This window comes from Lagopus leucura, unplaced genomic scaffold, assembly GCF_019238085.1.
Source record: "Lagopus leucura isolate 7727_CA_CO unplaced genomic scaffold, USGS_WTPT01 Super-Scaffold_73, whole genome shotgun sequence".
Classification (NCBI taxonomy): Eukaryota; Metazoa; Chordata; class Aves; order Galliformes; family Phasianidae; genus Lagopus; species Lagopus leucura.
The window spans coordinates 45,719,313-45,744,986 of record NW_024962252.1 but is presented as its reverse complement, the minus strand read 5'-3'; the positions used below and the strand labels follow the sequence as shown (position 1 = coordinate 45,744,986).

Sequence of the window (25,674 nt, the reverse complement as noted above, 5' to 3'; positions counted from 1 at the left end):
ACAAATACAGAGATTTGCACAAAATAAGAAGATATATCCCAGGATCTAGAAAACATGATTTTCTTCTAATCTTGCCCAGAGTTATCTTCTGTCATTTGCCAAGACACTTATTACTGCTTTTTTAGAAAAAATTTCATGATTGGCTTCAGGAATTACATAGATGGCATTAGGAAATAGAGGAGATAATAAGCAGCAGTTAAATCAGCTTAAACTAACTATGGAACAATTCCATCACGTTTCTAAAATGGATAAACATTTCTCTACTTGTACGGAACTGCAGAGGAAAAGACAGAGGTACTGTAAAAAACAGTACAAATATCATCAAGATATAAGATATTGTTATAAAAGTCAGCACTATGTTTCTAGTACAAATAGAACTCAGAGGTTCGTTTTATGAACAATATTCTCTGTGCACCAAATGCCGAGTATTGAGCTTAAAGAACTACAAATGCCCTGTTGTGCCATATTAGAAATTAAATACTATAGGAGCTAGAACATATCAACAGCCATTTCTTGGTATTTAGTACATAAATTATTTACTTGTTAGGCTGTGCAGAATAGCATAGCTTATATCACATCTCCATAGTGATATGTACTTGGTGAAAATTTCCCAATTTTTTACACAAAGGATGAGTTCAAGAATCTGAATAATATAAATAACTTATATTATTCCTAACATATTAAGGTCACTACAAACTAAAGTTACATTATAATGGTAGGGTAGAAAAATGACTATTTTTAAGTCTTCAGAGAACACTTTAAATGTTTAAGAGACCCTTTTTTCCCCCCTCTTAAACAAATTTAAGCCTAGAACTGTTGAAGAACGAGAACTTGAGCTTTACAGTACGATTTCCACAAAGCCTGAGCAGGTTTACAATTTTGCTTTTTTTCCATTTTAGTATTTCTAAGTTCTAAGCTATTACTGAGCTCTAATGCAGGGCTAAACACTGTCGGGCTCGGGAATCCCAGACTTTCACACTTCGAGAGCATTTATATAGGTTTGGTACACATGCTTTTCAAGAAAGCTAAATATTACAGAGAGTACTCTTATTCAATTTCAAAAAGGAAGAAAGCAGCCAGAACTCTGATGAATACATGGCAGAAGTCTCCAGGCATTTTGCCAATAAAAAACTTGAATTTGGTTTATTTGACTTGGTTAGTTGCACATCTGCACCAGATATAAATGTGACAGAGTTTTTCCTGCTTTATCAGTACAGCATTTTCTAACAATAGGAAGATTAACTAACCATGCAAGAAAATTCTCAAATGTGAAAACAATGAGAACATCAAAGGAACCATGCCTGAGCAGTAAGCATAAACTCAAGTATATCTAATAAAATCAACTATGGAGCTGTGATGATAGAAGACTTCCATCTTACAATTCCCTGAAATTCCTGCTCATAAACTGTCAGATTAAAATTGCACTGATCAGAGAAGGAATATGACACAATTCTATTGCCTGTGGCTTTAGCATGGACTACTAGAGAGTAAGAACTGATTCATCAGTGTTTCAGGTTGGCCTTAAACTGTAGATAGCAAGCAGCACAAATAACTTTTTGTAAAGAAAATTATTCTTAGATCAGGTATTTGAGTAGTGTTTTTGTGTTATATAAATGAACCAACATGATCACAGAACGGTTTGAGTTGGAAGGGACCTTAGAGACCACCCAGTTCCAAACTTCCTGTTATGGGCAGGGGGTATCTTCCACTAGATCAGGATGCCCAGGAACACATCCAATCTTGAACACTTCGAGGGATGGGGCATCCACAGCTTCTCTACGCATTCTGTGCCAGTGCCTCACAAACCTTGTGTTAAATAATTTCTTCCTAATCTAAATTTACCCTCTATTAGTTTAAAGACATTTTTCTATCACTACATTCTCTGATAAAGACACCCTCTCAAGCTTTTCTGTAAATTCTCCTTCTCTTTAAATACTAGAATTCCGTTCCCCCCATCCCAGTTTTTCACTTCTCCAGACTGAACAAGCCCAACTCTCTCAGTCTCCCTGGATAGCAGGGATACTCTAGCCCTCTGATCATCTACTTGGCTGTGCTCTGAAACTCCTCCAACAGTTCCACATCTTTCTCATGCTGGGGGCCCCAGACCTGAATGTAGCATTCTATGTAGAGTAGAACAAGAGAATAATTTCCCTCATGCTACTAGCCACAGTTCTTTTGTTGCAGTACAGGATACGATTGTTTTTTATCAGTCAACATTATCACTGAACATTAACTGAAAGAAAAATTACAAGAAATAACAGTCTTGTCTGTTCAATATAATGTGATTTTAAAATCAATTACATATTAAAAAAAACTCATATCAAATTGTTAACTTCAACTTTAAAACTAGAAACAACTACTCCATAAAAAAAGAACAAAAACAGTGGTCTCTGATTCAGTGAAAAGAGCAGTTATCCAAAATACAGAATTTTTCTTCCCAGACTACTCTTGTCTAGCTTTAGTCTTGATTTTTGTCTCTCAGCAATGCTGAGTGCTCTATATGACTGCAAAATGAGAATAAAAGCCTATATCATAGAATATGTAATTTGGTTAAAGCACAAAGAATCTCACATATACATACAATGGTATAAATTCAAAAAGTAAATATAATTTACTAAGTGAAAAAGTGTAATTTATAAAAAATACACATCTTACTTGTTAGAAGGTATATTTAGTGGGCAAGCACACAACTGACAGTCTTCAGCTGTTCCTTTAGTAGGATCACCATAGAAACCAGGAAGACATCTATCACAATATGAACCACCTGTATTGTGTTTGCAATCCTAAAAAGTAGGTGGAAAAATACAAATAAATAGATTTATTTATTTCACAAATAGAAAACATACATGTGGAAAAGTTTCTGGATGTCATTCACCTCACCCATTCCCTCAACAGACTTGTAAGAAGCTTCTGAGATACATTCTAATTTTCTGTTGTTAGTTGAAAACCAGAGAAGAGCTGTAAGAATTCCAAAGAATTCTTACAGAGAATTCTCCAGAGAAGAGCTGTAAGAATTAGTGCATCACATGCATCAGCTTTTTGTACTACTTTGAATATCTTTTTCTTTATATAAAACAGAGAAATGTTCTAACGTATAATTGTCACAATAGTGTTTTAGCTCATCTAAATAAAACTAGTGTTCGGAGTATCACAAAACAGGCTTAGCACTGCAGTCTTGCAACAGACTAGATATTTTTAACTGTTTTCAATGCTGAGCTGAGATGTAGTTCAGACAACGCAATTTATAAAAATGAATATTTTGCATTTATGCCCATTAATTCATTTTACAAGGCGTACATCTGGCAGCAAGCTAAATATATTTGTGAAGGGTAGCAGAGTTTGAATTATATTTTACAGGTAGAAACAAGGCTAAATGTACTGTATATCAGGTCCTAACCAATTTTTATTCTTTAATGTGACTAGGTCTTGTAATAAAAGAAATAGTTTATCCAACCATATGAAAGGTTAGGGCTTAGGAGCAGGAATCTAATTCACTCCTTAAAAATAGCAGAAGTAGATCTGTATTTTCATATATAGCCTTTAGCCTGACCTCAAATTAAATGATCTCTTTTTCTCAGAATGGGAATTAGTACTCTGAGAATAGATTTCCCATGCTGACTTGTAACAACACATGCTCTAAAGTTTAAAGAAAATTGTCTCTTCTGTTCTTCCCTTTCACCTCAAAGGATTAAGAAACCTAAACAATTTGGCAGCATCCATCACAGGTAAATAAGTGTGTGGGAACTGCTGAGTCACAGCCTGAACAACTGATTGAGCACCTGGGGATAAGAGCCAGTCAGCCCTTGGAGCACATGTGGAAGCAATTCACCTGTGCAACAGGAAGAGGTGGAGCCTGAGCCAACCCTTCCTTTGTTTGTTTTTAAATTTGTAGTCACAGTGAGGAAGAAAATGGATGTACAGGTTTGATTTTAAGGAGAGTTAGAAGGTACATGGAAACGGCTAGAGTTAGGTTGTAAGAAAATAATTCATCAAAGAGAAGCTAGTCAGCTCTTCATAATGTGAATTGCTTTCTCCGAATGGTTGACTGCTACTGAGGAAAGATTTCTTGTCAGATATTCCTCATCTGTGGAGTTTTTTCTGCAAGCCTAGATCCTTAGAAAGAGGAGAGCATTTCTCCTCTTTCTTTCGTAACATCTTCCCATTGTGTTAGTCCCTCTGTCAGGGACAATTAGCTTTCTGGCTTAAACTTTTCTGTACCTTTTTTCCCCCAAATATTATCACACTGGGCTAATAGAATATATAATATTCTATGCACATGAAACTCAAGAGCATCCCTTATAAAGCAAACAGAGAAGTAACAAATTTGGTTTTGACTGCTAAATTCTAACTTGATGTGCTCAGATATAGATGAAAAAGAAAATGACAACTTGAAAAGACCAAGGTGAAAGCCGTGAAGTTTTATTAAATGGAATACAATCTGATGAAGTTTAGATAATGGGTAAAGCTCCAGATAATTCTAGAGTCTCTGGCTCCCCTGACATCCTAAACTGCTGCTTTAAAATCCTTAAATTTTGTTAATATGTGTAGATATTTTTAACCTTATCATTTTAATCAAAACCATTTTGAAGAACATCTGCAAAACTGCTTTATCACTTACAAAAAGTCATGTATATGTGCTGATATGTTTGATGGTATTTATTACTGCCTGAAACATATCTTCAATAAGGGGTAAATAAAATGGCATTGCTCTAATAAACAGTTCTTTTTCTCTTCAGATTATTACCATATGGAAATAAATACTTTGCATTGTACTCTGCAGAGCTGGTGCCTTGTATTTGGGCAGCCGATTAAGCACTGTATTTTTTCTTTTCAGTCATAGGCATGCTGTTGATGGCAGCATTTGTCTTCAGAATTAGTATTTACTTACAAAGGGTGCATAATTATTGCTTGTGTGTGCATAAAATCTGCGTATCTTCGAAATAAAAGCATTAGCATATTAGCTTATGAGACATTTGGTAGATTGTGCACTAATACTAACAATTGAGACTTAGTCAAATAGAAGTATGGCTGTGGATCCTTCAGCTGGATTAAATCCTATTTCATTAGGTTATTTAAGTTCATTTGACTGTTACTTTAAGTGCTATATTTGAGAAGCATCTACAGGCCACACTTAAAAAGTAACTGTTAACATTAAGATATGCTTTTAAAAGATATAACAAAAAATAATTTCAATCATAGAAGGAAAAATCCTTTACAATTCAATTTTTTAAAAGCATTATGTCAAATTATTTGTACGTTTTCTGAAAAATAATGGATTCTTCTTTTATGTTGAGCTTTAAATAACCTCAGACATATCCTTATGTTTTTCAAGAATATGAACTGCTTATATGTCAAGGATCTTATTAAAGTGAGGGGAGCTAACACACTACTTTAAAGCTTACAGAGTGGTATTTGCAGCTGCTTCTTTTGTAAGGAAAAAGAGAAAGCAACAAAAATCCTTAAATTTTCGGAGAAAGCAATTCATATTATAAAGAGCTGACTACTTTCTCTTTGATGAATTATTTTCTTACAACCTAACTCTCCTTAAATTCAGACCTGTACATCCATTTTCTTCCTTACTGTGACTATAAATTTAAAAACAAACAAAAACCCCAATCATATGTAGTGCCAAAATTAGAGCAAATGTTGCATTGAGAGTTGAGCTGAGAAATAACAATCTTGTGCAATCTTACTTTTCTCCCCAATACAGTCTTGATCTTATAGGACAAAGAACAACATTTAGACAGTCCACGTGACACACTTCACCTGTTCAGTGATACATTAAATTTTATACTCATTTGCCAAATTTCCAGATCACTTTACTAGAATAGGTGAGTTATTAATCCTTCTAAAGTACAATCAGTATTCACAAAAAATCTGTTTCCTTCGTATTAACTGGTCTAATCTCAGTTTGAAACTTCCAAATGTACAGTAATGACTTAAACCTATGAAGTCTTAATTTCATGTTTGTAAGGATATTCATAATTCTTTAATGTATCATGAGACTGAGTATAAAGATGATCATGAACAACTATTCCTAACTGCAGAATACGTTACATACATATTCCCTTGGAAATACAATAATACAACGCATTCTAACACATTAAGCTTGTGGTTTTCATAAAATAAATAAATAAATAAAAAATCAGTGCTCCATTCCACAAATTCTTCGACTTTATGATCAAGAATTAATTTATGCTGAAATCTTTATGCCATCAAATTCAAACGACTAGATCTCAAATTATTTTGAATGCATCAATTTTCTGGATCTCTTTTATATCCAAACACCATCAAACTTCACTTTGCCTCTGAATAAGCAAGATTGTGGAATTCATTTTCATTAAAAATTTTATGCATGAATCAGACTTTCTTGCCCAAAAGCTTAATTGCTGATGTCCTGGAGTGCATTTTTAAACACTTCCTACTGAGATGGCTTTCCGAGCTTGGAAGAAACCAAGTGGAAATCTCTATGCAGTGTCAGGGAAACTTAAGTTCACACTGAAAAACTCATCTGCTTATCTGGGACTGCAGCTGAGTGTATGAATACATAAATTATTAGAATAGAGGGCTAGTGATGAAATTAAAACTTTAATCAGGGAGTATGTCCAACGCTTTGATCAGTGCTTTGGCATGTTGCAGCCAAGTCTTGGAGTATATGTGTCACATAGACATTCAGGGAAGTTGATAGTTAAAGAAAATGAAGATATAGTTGGGTACCTATTTTAATACATTCTTCTAGTCATAGACTCATTGTTTTGTCTCTTTGAGAACATGAATGTGCTCTTCTGGCATTTTCAACCTACTGTAACGTCATAATTACATCAACAATTTCCTTTCCTGGTATTATAAATGCAATCAGGAGTTGTGCACATGCTTTACATAATATTTTTCACTTGTTGTATGGCCTACACTGCATTTAGCTGAGGATCCATCACTTGTTGCTGAGTATCCAAAGATGTTGCTTGCATGATGAAAGCTTTCAAAAGCACAACTTGACTACTAGCTCTGACACTATCCTCAACCTACACAGTATGCTGCTTGAATCAGATACAAAATAGATACAACTGAGGACTTCCCTCTTAATAATTTCAGCACATCTTGAAGTGCAAAAGATATGCTTTCTCTTTTCTTACTAGTGAGAACGTGATATGTTGCCATGAATGAAATGCCTTGGAATGTTCTTTTTGCTCTTCACGAGGATTATGTTTCATCGATCTTCTAAAACTACCATGAATATATGTGTGTAAAATTACAGAAGGGTGTTTCCTTATGCTAGAACTTGCTCTGTGTACCGAAGAAGTTATGTATATCACAATGGTAATGAGAACTATATATTACACAGCTTTCGATATGGTTGCTGTGGGGATCAAAGGGCTTTACAGGTTACTACAAGATATGTGTTAAAATGAGCTTTTTATACAGGCCTATGTCAAAGCAGATGATTTGAGCTTTTATCACAAGTCAAAAATGTATTTCAGCTGCTTTTCAAGTACATTTCAAAGCTAAGGAAGAGTAAAAAAGTATATCAGTAAATTAGATGCGTAACTTGTCTGTTGTATTGCTGGAAAAACACCATGAATAATAATAAGGAGGCCAAAAGGCTGTGTAAACCTCAATAGAAAGAATGCCTTTGATGTGATACATTTCTCTTTTTCAGCATTCAGACTTCTCCCTCTTTCACTTCAAAAGGCTTATGATCCAAATTGAATAGCAGCATTTAATAGCCTGCATGGATACTAACCAATCTAACTTCATTTACAGTGTTTTCAAAGTAAGCTGCAAAAAAATCCAGACCTGGTCTAAGGCTCCCTGTGCTCCTGTTTACAGAATGATCTAGTGTAAGCTCAGACAGGAAAAAAGAATATGTGATAGACTAAAGTACATTTTCAGCTGGTTATTTTCCACTTCCTTCTCAGCATTGTTATCTTTACATCAACACCCCTTGAAATGTTGGAAGGGGGCATGTTACTATCTCAGTTAATAGGTAATATCAGATGAAATAGCAAAAATACCACAGTATGTAACTCTACAACTTTCTCTCACATCCTGACTGGTGCAAGAGAATAAAACAGAGAACTTGTTCAAGGGCTAAAACTTGAGGATTCAGAAGAAAGCAACCTCAGAATTCCATTGGGCTACGAACCCCTAAGTAAAATAATCAGGAGTTACGATATAACTTAAACAGGATTTTCCCTTTCTTTTCTGTTAATAGAAATGTGTTAACACTATTGTTACAACTGTCATAGGTAGAGGCTAAAATCATTAACGTAATAAATTCTATCTTTATCAAGAAACACAAAACTCTATTACCCTAGACATAAATATTTTCACTGTATGTAATGGAAGAACTCAAAACATGACTGTTGTGTCATAAGTGGTTTTATTTTTTTTTGTCCTTGATGCTTCTTTAAGTCTTACAGTGTAATTAAATTGAGAATCATTTTAAGCTTCTATTCATGAAAAAGTAATTTGAAAAACTCACTGATCTACACATTGAGGATGTCTTGTTTTGTACTGCAGTGCAATTAAACATCCTGGATGGGGAAAACAGGAAGACCAGCAATAATTCTAAATACCAAATTACATTGAAAAAAAGCCTGAATTTTCATTTTGGACTTTTTCCAACTGCTTTTTCTTAGGGAAATAAGAGGAAACACTTAGAAACATGCACAATACAGAGCCTGCTAGAAATTCTACAGGGAAATGAGAGTATGATATCCCACTATTCTGGCAATGGCTCAAATTGTGTTTCTGCAAGAATAATGAAATGAGAAATGTTTCAAGCTTCATGCCATGACAGACAATATGAAACTAGAATGCACTTGAGTTAGTCAGAGCAGTCTATTCAGCATAATTCTCCCATTCCAAAAAGCCACCGAATGGGCTGGAAATAGCATCATGTTAGTATGCTTGCTGTGGGTAACATCATGAATTTTAATTGCTAAATAGGTAACTCCCAATAAAATCTCCCTGTGCTATGAGAAAAAAATAGTTGATTTGGCCACAATCTTGCTTTTTCTTTATAATTTATTAAATAATTTTATCAAGATTTAGTAGGAATTTAAATGAAGGAAGACAATAGTAATATCTTCATATCATGCTGGAACAGAACTTACAATTTTATCTGCTAGATACTATAAGTTGTAGTGTAAAAAAAATAATACAGGAGACAAGGAGGAGGGGGATATAAATCTTGCCTGAAAGAATATTGATATGTTTGCTGTCTTCAGCATGCTGTATTTTGTACTATTGATTCTCTTTCAAAACATAAATCCTATGTAATTAAAAATTCATTTTGTTTACTTGTAGAAGCTACCATATCTTGGTACGAGGGGATTTAATCTTAACTTCAGCAACAGTTCAACATAAAGACCTCTTCTGTTTTTTTCTGCTTAGATATTCCAGGTCTCAGAGGTGGTTAAGTCAATTACACTTGCATATTGAATTGACGTTGCTGAGGTCCTTCAGGCTTTCTATATATAGGTAACTTACCAGGCATTCCCCTGTGATATTGTCACATGATTCTGCGTGACCAAAGCATGTACATGGTGTGCAGACTCCACCAAAGATTGTGCCGTTTACACGTCTGTGTTGTGGCCAGCAATACTGCAGAGAAAATATAAACAGATTGTTTGGAGTTTTAAAATACAGTTAAATTTGATACACGCACACAAAAATACGTTCTTGTCAGATGAATAGAAATGCCAACATTTCTCTGGAAATTTGTTCTTGGTGCTACGGCTTTGGATTGACCTTAGCATTATTTGCAGATGTGAGGTTAGAGGAAGCCTTAACTTGATCATTCTTCAGAAATGGTAAAATAAAGCAGAGAAATGAAGAACTGAAATATGACACCATCAAAGCAAGAGGTACAGACCAAAAATAGCCAGAAGGCAAAATACTGAAGGAGAAGGGAGAAGCCAAAAATAACCCTTAAACCATAAAAACTCTTCTGAGTAGCTCAGCTGTAAGAGCAATTAAAACACTGTGTAGTCAAAGGCTAGTAACAGAGCTACATAGCTACACTTCTGCCTACAAAATGTTTCTTTCCTTTTTTTTTTTTTTTTTTTTTTAAGAGTGAAAGTTAAATCAGGAAGCTTTTTTTTTTTTTGTCTTTCTCCTGCAAAATGTATAAGAAATTTGAAGATGAATTGAAAATATTATTTTTAAAAAAATCCCCAAACTTTTTTTTATTCTTGGTTATGAATTCCTAAAAGAAATATGAATATTAAAGATAAAAAATTATAAAATCCAGGAAGGAAAAACAGGCTAGCAGAAATCAGGCTTCCCCACTCCATGGCATGAGATGCAATTATGTAAGCTGTTACTGTAAAATCATTCTTTAAATTTTTTTTCTTTTTCGGTAATTCTGAAAAAAATGACCTAATATGCATGTATACATAATATTGCACAAGATAAGGCTCCAAAAGTCACTAATTCTAAAGGGCTTAGACATGGAACGTCAATAGCAAAACTTGAAACAGACCTAAAATAAAAGATTGCAGATAACAATCTTAAGAAAAGACATGACATAGCATTCAAAAGCTAGGAAAGTTCTGACTTTCCTGCCCATCTGACTGTCATAGTGGTACAAATTAAACATAACTTCTTCCACAGGGAAAGCAAAGGAGTAAATAGAAAGGAAATAAATCCAATAGAGAACAGCAATTATACAAATAATTAAGATTCACATAAATAGAACAAAGTAACTGTCACACATCGCCGGTATTTGAAATCTGAAATTTTATCTGTTTTACCTAAGCTCATGAAATTATGTGTTCAATTGTCAGACATACTAGCAAAAACATAACAATTTTCTTCAAACAATCTTGCAGAAAATGAATTCCAAATATGTGTAATGGAACAATCTCATAAGAGACAGCACATTTTAAATTGTATTGGCTGTTTTCTGAAGACTGATAATGCCAAAACATTCAAATCAAGAAAATAAGTAAATAATGGTTGTCTTCATTGCTGCAGCATGTATGCCACGTACCACAATATCATTACCCAGGGAACAAACAGATACATTAAATTTTAAGATAAAAAGAAGAGAAAGTGAAACTGAAATCCTGCATAAATTCAGTAAAAATAAGACTGTGGTTGGTTAAAACTGGAAGAAGTGCTGAACATGTCCAGAAGTGTCTGGAAGAAAAAGAAATAGTATTCTAAATAATGCCACAATTTCAATTTATGTTTGTATTCTTTCTTAACTACTAGTTTCTCTATGAATTGAAAACCTTGCTTTTTTCTTTCCCGTTCTTGTTATAAAAAGTGAAACCATCTACTCAGAATACAAAAATATTTCCACATTTTTATCTGTCAAGCTCAACTGTTCCACGTATATCATGTGTAGAACCTCCACTACAAAAGACTCATGAGAAATTAATTCTGTGAATAAATGCTTGGAAATGAAAATTTTCACTGTTTTTCTATCCTAAAATAGGCCAGCTTTGTGAAATGGCAGCTCAGCATTTCTGAGCTGTCCAAAAGTGCTCTGAAATTCAATGAGTATCAGGCAGAAGCCTATCATATCTTTTTGGTCTTCAATCCTGGTAAGAAATTCAACCTAGAGGTAGGGAATACAAAATATATAGGTCACTCCAAAAGTAATGCCTCCTATTCATTTCCGTGGAAACTACAACAGATACAAAGGAAACCATTTGATATAGCAAATTCTCAGCTGCAAAACACTATTTTTCAATGTACTCATCACCACTAGCTATGCATTTTTACCAGTGATTGCCTGTATGCCATGCTCATAAAAATCTACAATGGCAGAGGTAACCCACTTTTTCACAGCTGCTATGATGGCATTGTAGCAAGAAAATGTTGCCCATGTCATCCATCTTTCATAAATCTGAACAGTCACAAAGCACCAAATCTTAACTATACGGTGGGTATGGTAGGACAGTCTAACCAAGACTGGCAATGTGCTCCACTGTCTTCAAACTAGTGTGTGGCCCAGCATTATCATACTGCAAGAGAAAGGTTGTCTACTTCTCTGGACTCTCTTTGGACAGCACTGCAAAATAGTAACCAGACTTGATGGTTTCCCCAGGTTCCAAGAAAGTCAGAAAGATCATTCTTTTCCTTTCCCAAAATGCAGTGCTTGTCACTTTACGCACACAGAGCAGCATCCTGAGCTTTTTCTTTGATGCAGAATTCATATGTTGCAACTTCACAGACTGCAGTTATGATTTTGACTCATAGTGGTGACATGAGATCTTGTCACTGGAAACAATGCCTTTAGTAGGTCGTGACAATCTTATATACGGTGTTCTTTCTGTTCCTATGTGAATATTTACAGGATCCACCTAACTTTGTGAGATTCCTGTGTTGCCACCATTATTTCCAACACAACAAAGACAATATTCAGTTCCATACACAGTTCCTTAGTTGTAATCCATTGATACATGCAGATTAGCTGATTGAGGTGCTCTTTCACAGTGTGACAGCTGTGCATGGCCATCCAGAATCTTTCATTTCAATGTCACCACTCCTGAAACATACCACCTACCACCACACTGTGTTCACATCCACTGTTTGGTCTCCATAAACTTTCAGCAAGGGTCAATGAATGTCAGTGGATGCAATTTTTTCAAATGGAGAAATTCAAGGACACACCTTTGCTTCATAGGCACTTCCATGTCAGATGTCATTTTGTCAGTGTCCCTCTGCTGCCATCTGTCACATAGCAACAGAATGGAATGGAATATTGGTGGGAAGATTCAACTTCTACTGCCATACCATATGAGGCTTTAATTTGAGAGCAGCCTTCATAGTTTAATTCATGGGGTCTGCAGTAGCACACAGCCAAAATGGGCACCTGCCCACAACATAGAGACTGTCAATTTGCAGCTACCTACATAGGATCTTTCTATTTCTGAATATGATCTTAAAGATGTACGAGAAGTTATGGACTGTTTTGAATTGGACAGACGGTTTAGCACCGAATCCTAGAATTATAGAATCTTGGGTTGGAAAAAATTTTTAAGATCATCAAGTCTAACCCAATGTCAGAGAATTTCAGCAACACCAAGTCAGGAACCTTACTGAAGTCTCACAGCTTCTAATGCAAAAGTAGGTACTGGAACATCTGGCTTTCCAATTGTTTGGGCTTTATGATTATTTTTCTTAGAAATCACTTCAAAATCTGAATTTAAGACAAATTAAAAAAAAAAAAGTGAAGCACAGTGACATTTTGTTCCACTTTTTATCTCAAAAACTGAACAGACATCTGACTTAAAATTAATTTTTAAGCCAAGGCGGACAATATTCTACTTTTTTCCCTGCCTGTACCATTTTGGAAGTGATAGGAATATCCATTTGCTGCCTCCAGTCTTCTTTCTAGATTAGTCTATCTAGCCTCAGCAAGAAGCAAATACATTTGGCATGAAACTAGACTCTAGGCCCTAAATATCACATATAAGCATTGAAGGTTTTAAAGAAAAGGAGAGATGACATGCAGATGCCTAGAGCGTCTGTGTAAATGGCATACTGTTTGTGGTTTTGTGAAGTAGAGCATCTTGGTGTTTGGGACTATTTCCTTAAAGGCAAAGCTTTTGAAGTTTTTTGTTGTTGTTGTTGTTGTTTTCTTTTTAACCGAACTATGCACATAAGAGATGATTAATCCTATGCGTACATGTATGAATACATTGTAAGACAGATAATGAATTTGTGGTTAAGTGCGTATGGAAATAATCCTCACAGAAGTATACACAATCCCCAAATATTCCACAGCAAATGGTAAAGTCCTGGAGAAAAAAAAATGGGAAAACTTAACCACATTAAATCAGGTAATCTGGTCCAATTTTGTTACTGCTATCGTTCTTCTAATATTGATGTTTTTTATGTAACATCAAGTGGTTGAAGAGCACCAAATACTGTTTTTGTTTTCTGTTGTTTAGAGAAATGTCTTTTCCTTCTATAACTTAGAAATCACCAAAGCAATGTAGAACTCCAGACTTCAAATATCACGTGTAATGAACTGCTACCTAGAAATAAAACTAACTAGACAACATAAGCCAAATTTACATCAGGAATGGACAGTTCTCATATTAATTTCTATCAACACAGGGCCACTGGTCACTTATAACTATCACAGTGTTAGCACATTTGATATAGTCTGTATTGTGATACTAACCTCACATGAGGTACCATCATAACCTGGGGGACAGTCACATAACTCCACTGAAGATGCCAGCTTTCTCCCAGTTGAAGAGTAGTCAGCAGCTTCAATGCTAACACCATTTAGTCTGGGTGTAACAGAAATGAAAGAGTTAACACAATGAATTACACAAAAGTACTTTTGTACTTAGATGCAAGAGCATATACTGACATTGGTTGGCTTGCTTATATATATATATGTTTAAAAATAAGAAGGTATTCAAAGTCATCTATTTCTCTATACCTTGTTACTATTTTTGGCTATCATGTGAGGGAGACCATGGTCAGGCATACACTGATAAAAATAGATTTTAAAGTCTCACAGCATTTTGTTAGAAGGATGGCTATTCCTGCCCAGCAAGCTGTATGTTGCAATTTGTATTATGGCTGTATATAGAAAGAATTTAACACCAAACAATGTCTTCTAAATTTTTAAAACACTACACCAACTTTCCAAAATACTACATTACTTATCTTTGCTTATAAGGTCTTTTTATTTTGGAGAGCCAGCCTCTGTAAAAAAGATTTCAGCTCTGTCCAGGAAGATCTAAGTGTTACGTACATGGAGTAAGATCTTCTACCATTAGTCCTACTAGTTTTCCAAATGACAAAGAAGAGACAGTTGGAGATTTTTCTGCTCAGTGCATACTATAGAATCATAATCTATTTATGTTTCCAATTCTTATAACCTAACAAGGATATCACCACTATTTATGGCAGTAGGAATTAGTCCTAAAATTAGTAACTTCCATTATATAATTTTAGGCAAAGGGATGATGGGAAAAAAGTTTAAAATAAAATAAAAAACTTATTGCCTAAAGGAATTAATGCTAAGATTCTCTCCTCTTGTTTAAACAAAAAATAAACTTTCACTTACCAATCTTAGTAGATTGTTTGATTACCAGAGTAACATGAAAGTCTTTTTCTAATGTATCTTTTCACAGAAAATATATTTCTATCACCACATGAACTTTGTTAAAAAGTAATCATTTCCTTTGAAAAGCATAAAGCAAACAGGAACTCCAGAAAAACAAATGTTGTGATAACTGGATATATAATTAGGTTTTGGAGGGACTACCACTGGAGATTATGCAGTAAGAAACGCAAATCTAATTTGTTAATATTAGAACCTCTGGAAAAGATTCTTGAAACTCTTTTGAGAGAATGATGCCTATTCCTATCTAGCTTCACAGGGAGGTCTCTCTCACCAAGTAACAGATCTTGGAACAAAAAGAAGCATTTAAACACAGAAACCATCCATCCAGAATTATCCCACATTTGTATTCACTGAATTGTTCCAATTTTCATTAGGTTCTGTTATTGCTAAATGGGATTTTAATGTGTTTAACATTTTTTAGCATTAACAGTTACACATTGAAAAAAGATACAATGATTTTTTTTTTTTTCCATTTTGACATTGCAGTTTTGATTCCTTGATGCCATTCTACATTCAGTGAAATATATCATGCTGGCAGTAATGGGACAGTAGATCCTGGAGATGCATGAACAATGTGAGATTCAAAGTTGAGACCAAATATTTAAGCTGACTGCTACTGTCAGCAGGCAACTGTTGACTTCTAAAAACAAACAAGATTAAAAGAGAAGGGGATGTTTCAGGCAGTATCAGCAGTTTACTGTCTGCTGTGCCAGGCATCTGAATCACATTAGCTACATAAAGCACAAGAAGTACTGACCCAATCATTGTTCATTTGTCTTGAACCTAACTCTGCATATGGAAGTAAATCCTCTGCCATTCTTTCTCTCTTTCTGTTTGCATCTACCATCAATTCTACATTACCTTTGGCATCACAATAGTTTCTGTTATTGGCCACCCTGCCTTTTAAACCTAAAGAAACATTGCTACTAAACATTCTTGAATCACAGACATTAGATTAAACAACTTGATACAAGAGAGTTGTCTTGGCCTGCTGCTTCTATCATAGATGGACTCAATATCAACAGTTTGGAAGATCTGTCAAGTATGAGCAAAATTTCTCAAATGAAACCCAGAAGCTGAGTCACTTTCAAATTGATTGCTGCATTTCTGTATTCTCATTTTTGTATATCCTACTTGATAATGTAAATGAAAGCCCGTTTGAGGAAGATTTCTATTTGTGCCATAGAGCAATTTTCTAAGCTTAAAATTACCCAAAAATATTTTCTAAAACATGCTCAATCTATTTCCTCAGCAAAAATGTCTTCATTTGGAGCTCACCCTTAGCTGAGCTAAGGGGACAGAATAATGAGAAAATATTTGTTTTTCATAATATTAGAGTTATGAGAACAGCTTTGTGCCTGGTATGTTTTAGCATGAGTTAAACTCAAGTAGAAAATAAAGAAATCAGAGCTGGAGCATACACTGAAGATCAGCAAAATGCCTACAGGTACTGACCATAAGTTGGGCTTGATTTCAGTAGATGCCATTACATCATTTGACTAGGAACACGTACTGTTCAGAAATTTAACTCCATACAGTAAACCCCACTCAAATAGGCAAATTTATTATTCCTCCAGTGATACTGAAGGTGAAGAATCCAATTCATTTGGTTATGACTGGAATCTTAAACTGGATCTTGAAATCTTAGAGTAATAGAATCCTTAGAATTGGAAAGGGACCTGTAAAGGTAATCTAGTCCAACTCCCCTGCAATGAACAGGAACACACACAGCTAGCTCAGGTTGCCCAGGGGCTAATCCAGCCTCACCCTGAAAATCTCCAGGGACAGGACATCAGCTACATCTATACACAACCTCTTCCAGTGCCTCACCACCCTCACTATAAAAGACTTTTTTCTTATATCCAACCTAAATCTCCCCTCTTTAAGCTTGGTCTACCACAACAGATCCTGATAAAGAGCGTGTCCCCTTCTTTCCTGTGAGGCTGGTCACCTCACAGCCTTTTCTTCTCCAGACTGAACAGTCCCAGCTCTTTCAGCCTGTTCTCATATCAGAGGTGTTCCACTCCATGGATCATTTTTGTGGCCATTATCTGTGTGCGCTCCAACAGGTCTATGTCTCTCCTGTAGGACTCCACATCTAGATGCGGTACTCCAGATAAGGCCTCACCAGAGTAAAGTAGAGGGGCAGGATTACCTCCCTCAACCTGCTGGCCACGCTTGTTTTGATGCAGCCCAGGATATGGTTGGCTTTCTGGGCTGTGAGGGCACATTGCAAGCTCATGTTTAGCTTCCCATCCCCCAGTACCCCCCAGTTCTTTTTCAGCAGGGTTGTGCTCAATACTTTCATCCCCTACCAGCTTGCATTAGTAATGGGGTTTGCCTCAACCCAGGTGCAAGATCTTACATTTGAATTTGTTGAACCTCATGAGGTTTGCCTGGGTCCACTGCTCAAACCTGCTCAAGTCTTATCCCCCACTTAACTGGAATGAGCATCCTGACAGCAGTCAACAAAATGTGTTTACTTTAGAACAAACTATTTACAGAGGCTTCTGTTCATGCTGATGGAAATCTCTGTAATGCATTTGCCATTGCATTTTTTTCTGGTAAATAAAAAGGCATCAAAGGGACTGCTAGATGTAGCAATAATGTAAAACCATCTCTAGCCAACAAGGCACTCCCAAAATTATCTTAGTCCTTCACTGAACCTCTTTTTAAATCACTGTCTTTAATGGACCAACATTCCAGAGTGTAATGTCATTATATCTAGAAGATGACACCACCAACCTGCAAAGCACAAATTATAGGTAAGTCCTGGAACTTTTCCTAAAGAATATTTTCAAGACATGTTTCTGGCAAGTTACTAATAATACATCACTAAAAGGTTCAAAAGGCTGTACATGAGCCAGACTACATGGCAGACTACAAGTACCACACACATGGCCAAATGGCTAAAGTAGTAGTCTGGTGTGCAGGAGGCAACACACGGTTTTCCAGACATGACAGTGACAGGTCTGCCACTTCTTCCTTACAAGGTACAAACTACAGACTGTGCCAGTTCTACACAGCTGTGCTGACCTGACCATCCCATGTCCACTGTTGTATTCAACATTGTTGTATTCAAGGTGAAGCCAGTACGTCTCCAGCAATGTACACTCTTCCCACATTTTAACTGCTTAGCCAAAATGTTTGTTGCAGGAGAGCTTCTTTTCTCATCATAGTGCAAATGTCAATATATATATGTATGTAAACCCTTGACAGATGAAGTTTGTACTTCCTGGAAAACTTAGTAAAACTTCTTGCCCAGAGTTAACCATACACTTTTCATTCAAAACAACATAAGAGCCACTATCATTCACCTCAAAATTGTTCATGTAATCTTAATTTAGAAAATTCTGTTAAATACTCTTTTTTTTTTTTTTGTCCTTGAACACCAGGGTGGGAAAGTTCTGGGACATGTAGGGTCTTCAAATTGGATTGCAATAGTTCAGGCTGATGACCAAGTGAGCAAATTAGGAATCATTTTGGCTCAAATTCAAGACTGTGATGAATTGCAAACTTATTTATAGAGATATAACTCACACTATTAAGCCACAGAAATGGAAAGAACCTGAAGAAAAGGGAATTCTTTCTGCAGTGCAAAAAAAAATTTATAATGATGAAGTTCAAATAAGAAAGCTACACACTATTAACAAAAACTGCCTTTCAATTTAGGATGTATTTAGTTACCTAAGCATTTAAATGATTACTGGATTGCTTAAAACATTTCTCAATGGCAAGAACTGTATCTATTATTTCAACAAATAGCCACTAAAATACTATCAACTCCCTTCTTTTCAACTTGCCTCATGCCACAGAATCAAGTGATGTCTGTATTAAAGAGCATTTCAGGTCTCATAACTTGTAAGTGGAAAGCTACTACACAATCTATTTTGTGGCACATCTTTTAAAAAGTATTATTTATGCCGCTTAATTATTAATGTTTAGAGAAGAGTGCAATTACAGTATCAGGTCTTTAAGCCAACCTGGAATGTTGCACTTACAAGAATTTTGCATGTGCACTCATCAAAATTTTAAATGTAATATGAGCTTTATAGGTTCAACCACACTGTAGCCACTGAGATAGAACAGCTACGCAGTTTCTTATGACCTTTCATTTTTTCAGAAGGCTCAAAAGAATTCACATGCAATCATGGTTTTAAGCAGTCTAGGCAGCACACTGACATAAATCAAAGGAACAGCTTTTGGAATAACCACTTCTGCATGTGGTACTCATTTAAAAAGCCCCAAATTCCCCTCTAGCTGCTTGGCCAGCTTTGAGGTTTAGACTGTTATTCTCTAGTCCACTGTTAATGCAGCCTTCTGTGATCACTAAATAGGGAAAACAATATATAAGCAATATACAATTTCTTATTTGGCCATGTCGTCACTGCATTCCATGATCTACTGTGCACATGAGAATTGCAGTATTTACAAAATAATCACATTTATGGACCTGTTATTCGCATTTTAACAGTCCCTGTGATTTCACTTTCTTACACAGCTGATACCCAAAATGAAAAAAGGTACTGAACATGTGAGTAAATGTTATGGATTTAATGATAATAAATTAAAGCCTGTTTTAAAGGCCTGTTTTTTTCTCTGAAGAGAGGAAAATCAAGTATTTTGAGAAACTGCCTGAAACACTGACACATTTCCCCCATTCACCTGTAGATGGCATTCATCCCATAGCTGTATGTAGCTCTTATGAGGATCCTCTTCAAGTTTGCAAAGATGGTCATGAACTCTCTCCTGCTGACTGGAACATCAGTGCCATGCGAAGAGAAAAATTCTGGTTTCAGCACAATTTCTTCAGTATGCACTTCAGAAGGCTGCAAGTGAATTCTGCCTTTTGGAGTGCTGATTCTCAAATCACCTCCTCCCTAGAGAGAGACATAAGGGATTTTTACATATGAAATAAATTATAAAAAAAATCTATTATTGCAATCAACTGAGGTAAAAGTTTTATTAAATAATACATATTTTTATAAGAATAATGAACATCAGGAATAATATTAGTCTTTCATAAACCAAAGTGGGCTTGCCTGATTAATCACAAAGTCAGTGCAAATAAACTCATACAATTATGAGCTACACAAAACAGGTCTGTTGAAAGAACATAGAAGTATTATCTCAGCCAGTCAGTCACATGGAATACAGGTTTATAAACTACTGCAATATTGGTAGGCAGCCCTTTAGATGCAGGAAGTTTTAATTCTTTAAAGCATGATGATTTTCTGATATAATAAATAAGCTTAAGTTACATGAGCCCTGCAGTTTTGTGCTGGGTCTCAATCAGCAGGCTTCACATTGAACATCAGAAGGGGAAAGTAATTTTCTTTCTTTCCTTCTTTCTTTCTTATATATTTTTTTCCATTGGTGGCTGAAAATGCAGTCACTACCTCTATGATGACATCAGGTTGGATCATCAATTGAGCTGCCTCTTCTTGCTTTGTGAAATCATAGGAGACTGTGAATTTCAGAAGCCCTCCAACTGCTGTTACCTAGGAAGGACAAAAAAAAAACAAAAACAAAAACAAACAAACAAACAAAAAAACCTCCAATTAATTAATTAATTAAAAGGCTTTAACTGTTTGAGGGCAAATTCATTTTAGTGACAGCATTTTCAGGAAATAGACTTCTGGTGCAAAAACAAACATAGGCAGATACCTACAGATTACAGCTATATGGACCATTCCCTTCTTCCTCAAGGATCTCAAAATCACACTCAGACACTTTTTTCTTCAGTGTCTACTGAAGAATACGAATTACTTTTACACACTGACTAACAAAGTCATCAGAAACAGACCTGAAATCTATGCAAATTTCCACCTGACACTGACATTAGGTTTTCAGTACATCTCAGATAGATTGTTCTCATTTAGTCTGGCCCTTTACCTGAGCAACCTTAGCCACCTTTAAAGGATAAAATAACTTCAGTTCAGCTGGTGGGGCAAACTGCCGAAGAAGAAATAAATCTATTTATGTTTTTTTTTAGGATGAACTGTAAAAAAAGTAAGATTTTTTCCTCTTGGAGACAAATGAATTTACTTTAAAAGTATGTTCCAGGCTTTCACATCAGTTCAGTTGATCTTTCAGAGCAAGTGGTCATTAACCAGACTATATCAAGTCATACTATAGTTTTCCTATGGTCTTCTAGCACTCAAAAGCAGACTGCTGACAGTAACACAGTAGCTTTGTCATGAAAAAATGGAAAATGCAAATTAATTTTAGGCTGCAAATAAACTATTGCAGACTTGACAGTGTTCAATATATAAAAAACAGTGCCTTTTTTGTTTATTGCTGGGGAGCATTTTAGTAAATCAGAGGTTGCAAGGGCTATATATATATATTTTTTTTTTTACCAGATTCAAATACAGAGTATTTGAACTCCAACTAACTCATTAAAATTACAAATAACAAAACATTAACTAAGATAATCTCTCTAGCTAACTGAGGAAAAAAAAAAAGCTAACATACTTAAAAGAAGTACACAGAACCTATGTAAAATAGGCAACTGACATTTATGGAAACCTACATACAGACTTCAACAGATGATAAAATTGAAGGAAGAAAGGTGTTTCTTTCCATAATAAAAGAATGGTATCAGATGCCTAAAAGAACGCAACCTCTTCAACCCCCTTCTGTTTGAATAACTCAAGAAAGTTGTTACTACTAGCCTGCACCACCTGTTTCCTCTTAATACATTATGCCAGTCCCTAGAAAACATACTGCTTAAGGAAGTCTATTACTAAAGAAATTGCAATTGTCCCAAATTCCTGATAGGAAGAGATACAGGTATACAACTGCACTTGACTCCAAATCGTTATTCCCTGGAATTAAATACAGTTTCTAAAACAGAAGCAGAAAACTAAAAATTCCATCTTCAAACAGATTGCAGAACTTGCCATTGACACTGGAAGAGATTTACTCCAGAATGCCACTGAGGCAACAGTAGACCATGCATGTTACATTCAAAATGTTTTTACACACAGTGAAACACAAATCGAGGACTTTCAAACCAATTCACTTTGTATTTACAGCTAAAAAACAATGTGAAGAAATAAGGTACATTTCAAAGATGAGTAAATGGTTACATGATAAGTTTGTTATTAAAACCAAATACGTGCACCTTGTTTATATCTAAAGTAGTTTCATTTGTGTATCAACAGATACAGCTTAAAGGGGCTTTGCTCTCTGGCCTAATCAAGGGAACCTCATGCCTTCAAAAGCAAAAATATATTAAGCTAAATTTAGACTTACACAAAACCAGACATTAGAAATGAGTGAAATAAAAGACACAACTAATATTAAGAAGTTCGACAATATTTTCCATCCTCACTGTTACTCTTTCTATCAGAAATATAGTTAAGTTCCTACTAGAAAGACAAGCATTGCAAAGAAAGTTAATATTTTTATTAGACCTATACATCTGTAATACATAAATAGAGCAGAGACATGTTTTTTTGGAAATACAAACTCTGCTATTACAATATCTGATAGATAGGCATTGGAACGATGCCAAGTGAACAAATGCTACCAGGAAAAAAAAATAGCAGAGAGTAAAAGAAAAAAATTTACAAACTTTAATGGGCAAAACATTTCATGTGGAAATGCTAATACATGTACCACTGAATACAAAATCAAGAAGGAGTCCCACAGCAAGTTGCTGATAGTAAATCAAGGTTAGGAGAGGGAACCTCCTTTTACCCTAGAGATATATCAGTGAATGTTCTTTTGCTTTCTGTCATTGTTCTAAGAAATTACATGAATTCTTAGTCTTTCTGTGTCTGTATCATATTCTTGGTGACAATATCTACCCCTAGATGCAGTGCTTGGAGGTAAAAAAAATCATATAACATTGAGTTTAACATTCCCTACTAGCCTTCTTGAATTTCCACGATACAGTTACAATAAAATGTCAAAGTTTATTTGGGCTCTTTCACCTTCACTAACTCTCTAGGTACACATCTATTTTATGACACAGATTTCAGCAAATACAGAGAGATTTGCTACCAGAACACTAGGTCTGACAATATGTAGGAAATACTTTAGAGTAAGAGAAAGATATCTCCTAGCCTTTTTTTTTTTTTTTTTTTTTTTTTTTTTTTTTTTTTTTTTTTTTTTCCCCCCAGCCAATTTAGTCCAAAATTGATTGGTATCTGTGTCACTATGATATAATTTGACCAAGTGGTGAATTCACTGTTTACCATCTTAACAGATGGCTCTAAATGCATATGTGTTTTTTTTAACCAGCCCACAAACTTCAGGAAATGGCCAAAAGCCTGCTCTTACTAATTTAATTTACTTAGGTTTCATGCAATATTCCACTGATAATCCAGCTCTCATCTGGATTATTATTTTCTATAGGAACAAGGTATTTTAAATTTTGTAAATTTATGGTATTTAATTATGTTTTGCTGATCTGGTCTTCATGTTGGTCTGATAAAGCAAGGAGCAAAATAATAATGTTCCATTTGAATGATAGTACAGTTGTGGCTTAGCTTAAAAAGAAAAGTGAACAAAATAGGCAAAAAACATTATAAGAAGATTTCCAACTCATTCTTTTCCGGGACTGTATAAATAATATGATACAGCCTCTTTTCTTCTTCTCATAGAACCACAGAATTAACAGGTTAATGCAAGAGACCTCTGGGTCCATCTTGTCCATCTCCCTGCCCAAGCAGGGCCACACAGAGCAGGCTGTCTAGGGGCATGTCTAGATGGTATTTGAACATCTCCAAGGAGGAGATTCCACAAACTGTGAAAGTGCTCCATCATTTGCACAATAAAGAAGTTCTTCCTGATGTTCACTAGCAGTAGAAAGAATTCCCTGGTCCCCATCAGAGAAATATGATACATTCAGATTCAAAAATAACTGAAAGGTAAGTAGAAAAAGGACACTGAAAGCTAAAGGTGGTATATTCCAACGTCTGTTCCATAAGTCATCCCTTTTTTTTGGCAAGAATTCTCGTAAATCAAGAGTAATCAGAAAATCAAAAGCTTTTTGAGTTTTGTCTTGCTGCTTTTTGCTTCTTGGCCTAGAATGAGCATTGCAAAATTTTTGTTGTGGATGACTCTTGTCATCATGACTGTAACAATCGCATGATAATTCCAGGCTCTTCCTGCTTTAAATGGTTTGTGACATGCAACACAGCTCAACTAAAATCATACACGATTCTTCAGTTCTATGTACCTGCTATAATAATAATAATTTCAATGGAAAAGATTAACTAATTAAAAAGAAAGCCTCTTCTTTGTGGATTTCTAAATTATACCTATAAACTTAGACCAGCCTCACTTTTACTGACATACTATATTAGTATTACCATGTACTAACTCTGGGTCTCTTCCTCCTTAGATGAACTAGACTACATTATTTGGAAGCAAAGAAAAAATAGACATCTATATAATATTCAACAATCCACTGTGTTTAGTGCAGAATATAAAAACATTTAGTGATACCATTTTCCTGAAAGGAAAAATCAATAGAATCTCAGTTCTTAAAGAAGACAGGAACAGAAGGACAGCAGTTCTCCTATAAGCCCTGTGCTGCCACTTATGTTGAAAACTTGCTCCTTCTGAAATTAGTACTGAAAAAAAATAATGAAACTGTGATTTAAAGGCTTGTACAACCAGGTTATATGCTGTTTCCTGAAATGTGCTTATGAATGTAGACATTTACCCTATGAATTCTCAAATCCCTACCACCATTCCCAGGTGCCATGGAATTACCAAAGTTGGAAAGGACCTCCAAGATCATCCAGTCCAACCATCCTCCTATCACCAATATTTCCCCATTAAACCATGTTCCTTAGTACAACATTTAAAGGTTTCTTGAACACTTGTCATTTCCTGTCACTAAAGATCCGCAGAACAGCCTGGTCAATCATTCCTGAGGTCTAAAATCGACTTTGCTAATGACAAGCCTTCAAAAATGTGTAATATGTGGTCTTTTTTTTTAAGAGCTACTTAACCATAGTAACCATACTGTATAACCTTAGAAAAGTTACTTATTTTCTTATTCCTACTTTGCTTTCCATATGACCAAATATTGTTTGGTGATTGTGCCTTCCCAATTACTATTCCCTAAGCTGCTGTAACTTGATCAAGGGCTCAAAAATATAAAAGAGGGTACATATCCTTCTGGTAGGGACATGGTAACTATATTTCATGCACATTTACTACCTATACCCACTACTGTGGTAACAAGACTCAGACTTTGGAAGTCTCGCAGTGCGGATAAGTGTCTGCCCCTGACTATCATCATTAAGGGATATATTTTTTAAAATGTACCAGGTACTTCATTAAAATTGCAGAATTTTTCCCTTATCTGAAAACAGTTAAACTGCAGAGAGAAAAAAAAATGCTAATTGAAACTCACCAGTAGATGGCTTGAGTTTTACAACAGCTATTCTAATCTTAATAAGCATTAATTTAGCAGAGAAAGAATGGTTTAAAGATATAGGTCTGGACAAAAATTCTCCTTATTCTTTCACTGTGTAGATGTTTCAGACAATCAATGATAGAGACACGTTTCTAAATAACATATCCCCATCAAATGTTTCTAA

The 25,674-nt window shown here is 35.2% G+C and overlaps 1 protein-coding gene across 7 annotated transcripts in view; it reads right to left on the bottom strand.

Moving 5' to 3' along the window:
* Window positions 1-25,674, bottom strand: part of LAMA2 (laminin subunit alpha 2) — a 320,859-nt gene that overhangs the window by 139,648 nt on the left and 155,537 nt on the right. For all 7 annotated transcript variants that reach the window (XM_042877434.1, XM_042877458.1, XM_042877450.1 and 4 more), the window contains exons 13-17: window positions 20,506-20,607; window positions 19,772-19,986; window positions 14,147-14,258; window positions 9,493-9,606; window positions 2,656-2,783 (exon numbers count right to left, since the gene is read on the bottom strand). In XM_042877434.1, coding sequence (XP_042733368.1) covers window positions 2,656-2,783; window positions 9,493-9,606; window positions 14,147-14,258; window positions 19,772-19,986; window positions 20,506-20,607 — 671 coding nt within the window. The remainder of the gene's footprint in view (window positions 1-2,655; window positions 2,784-9,492; window positions 9,607-14,146; window positions 14,259-19,771; window positions 19,987-20,505; window positions 20,608-25,674) is intronic.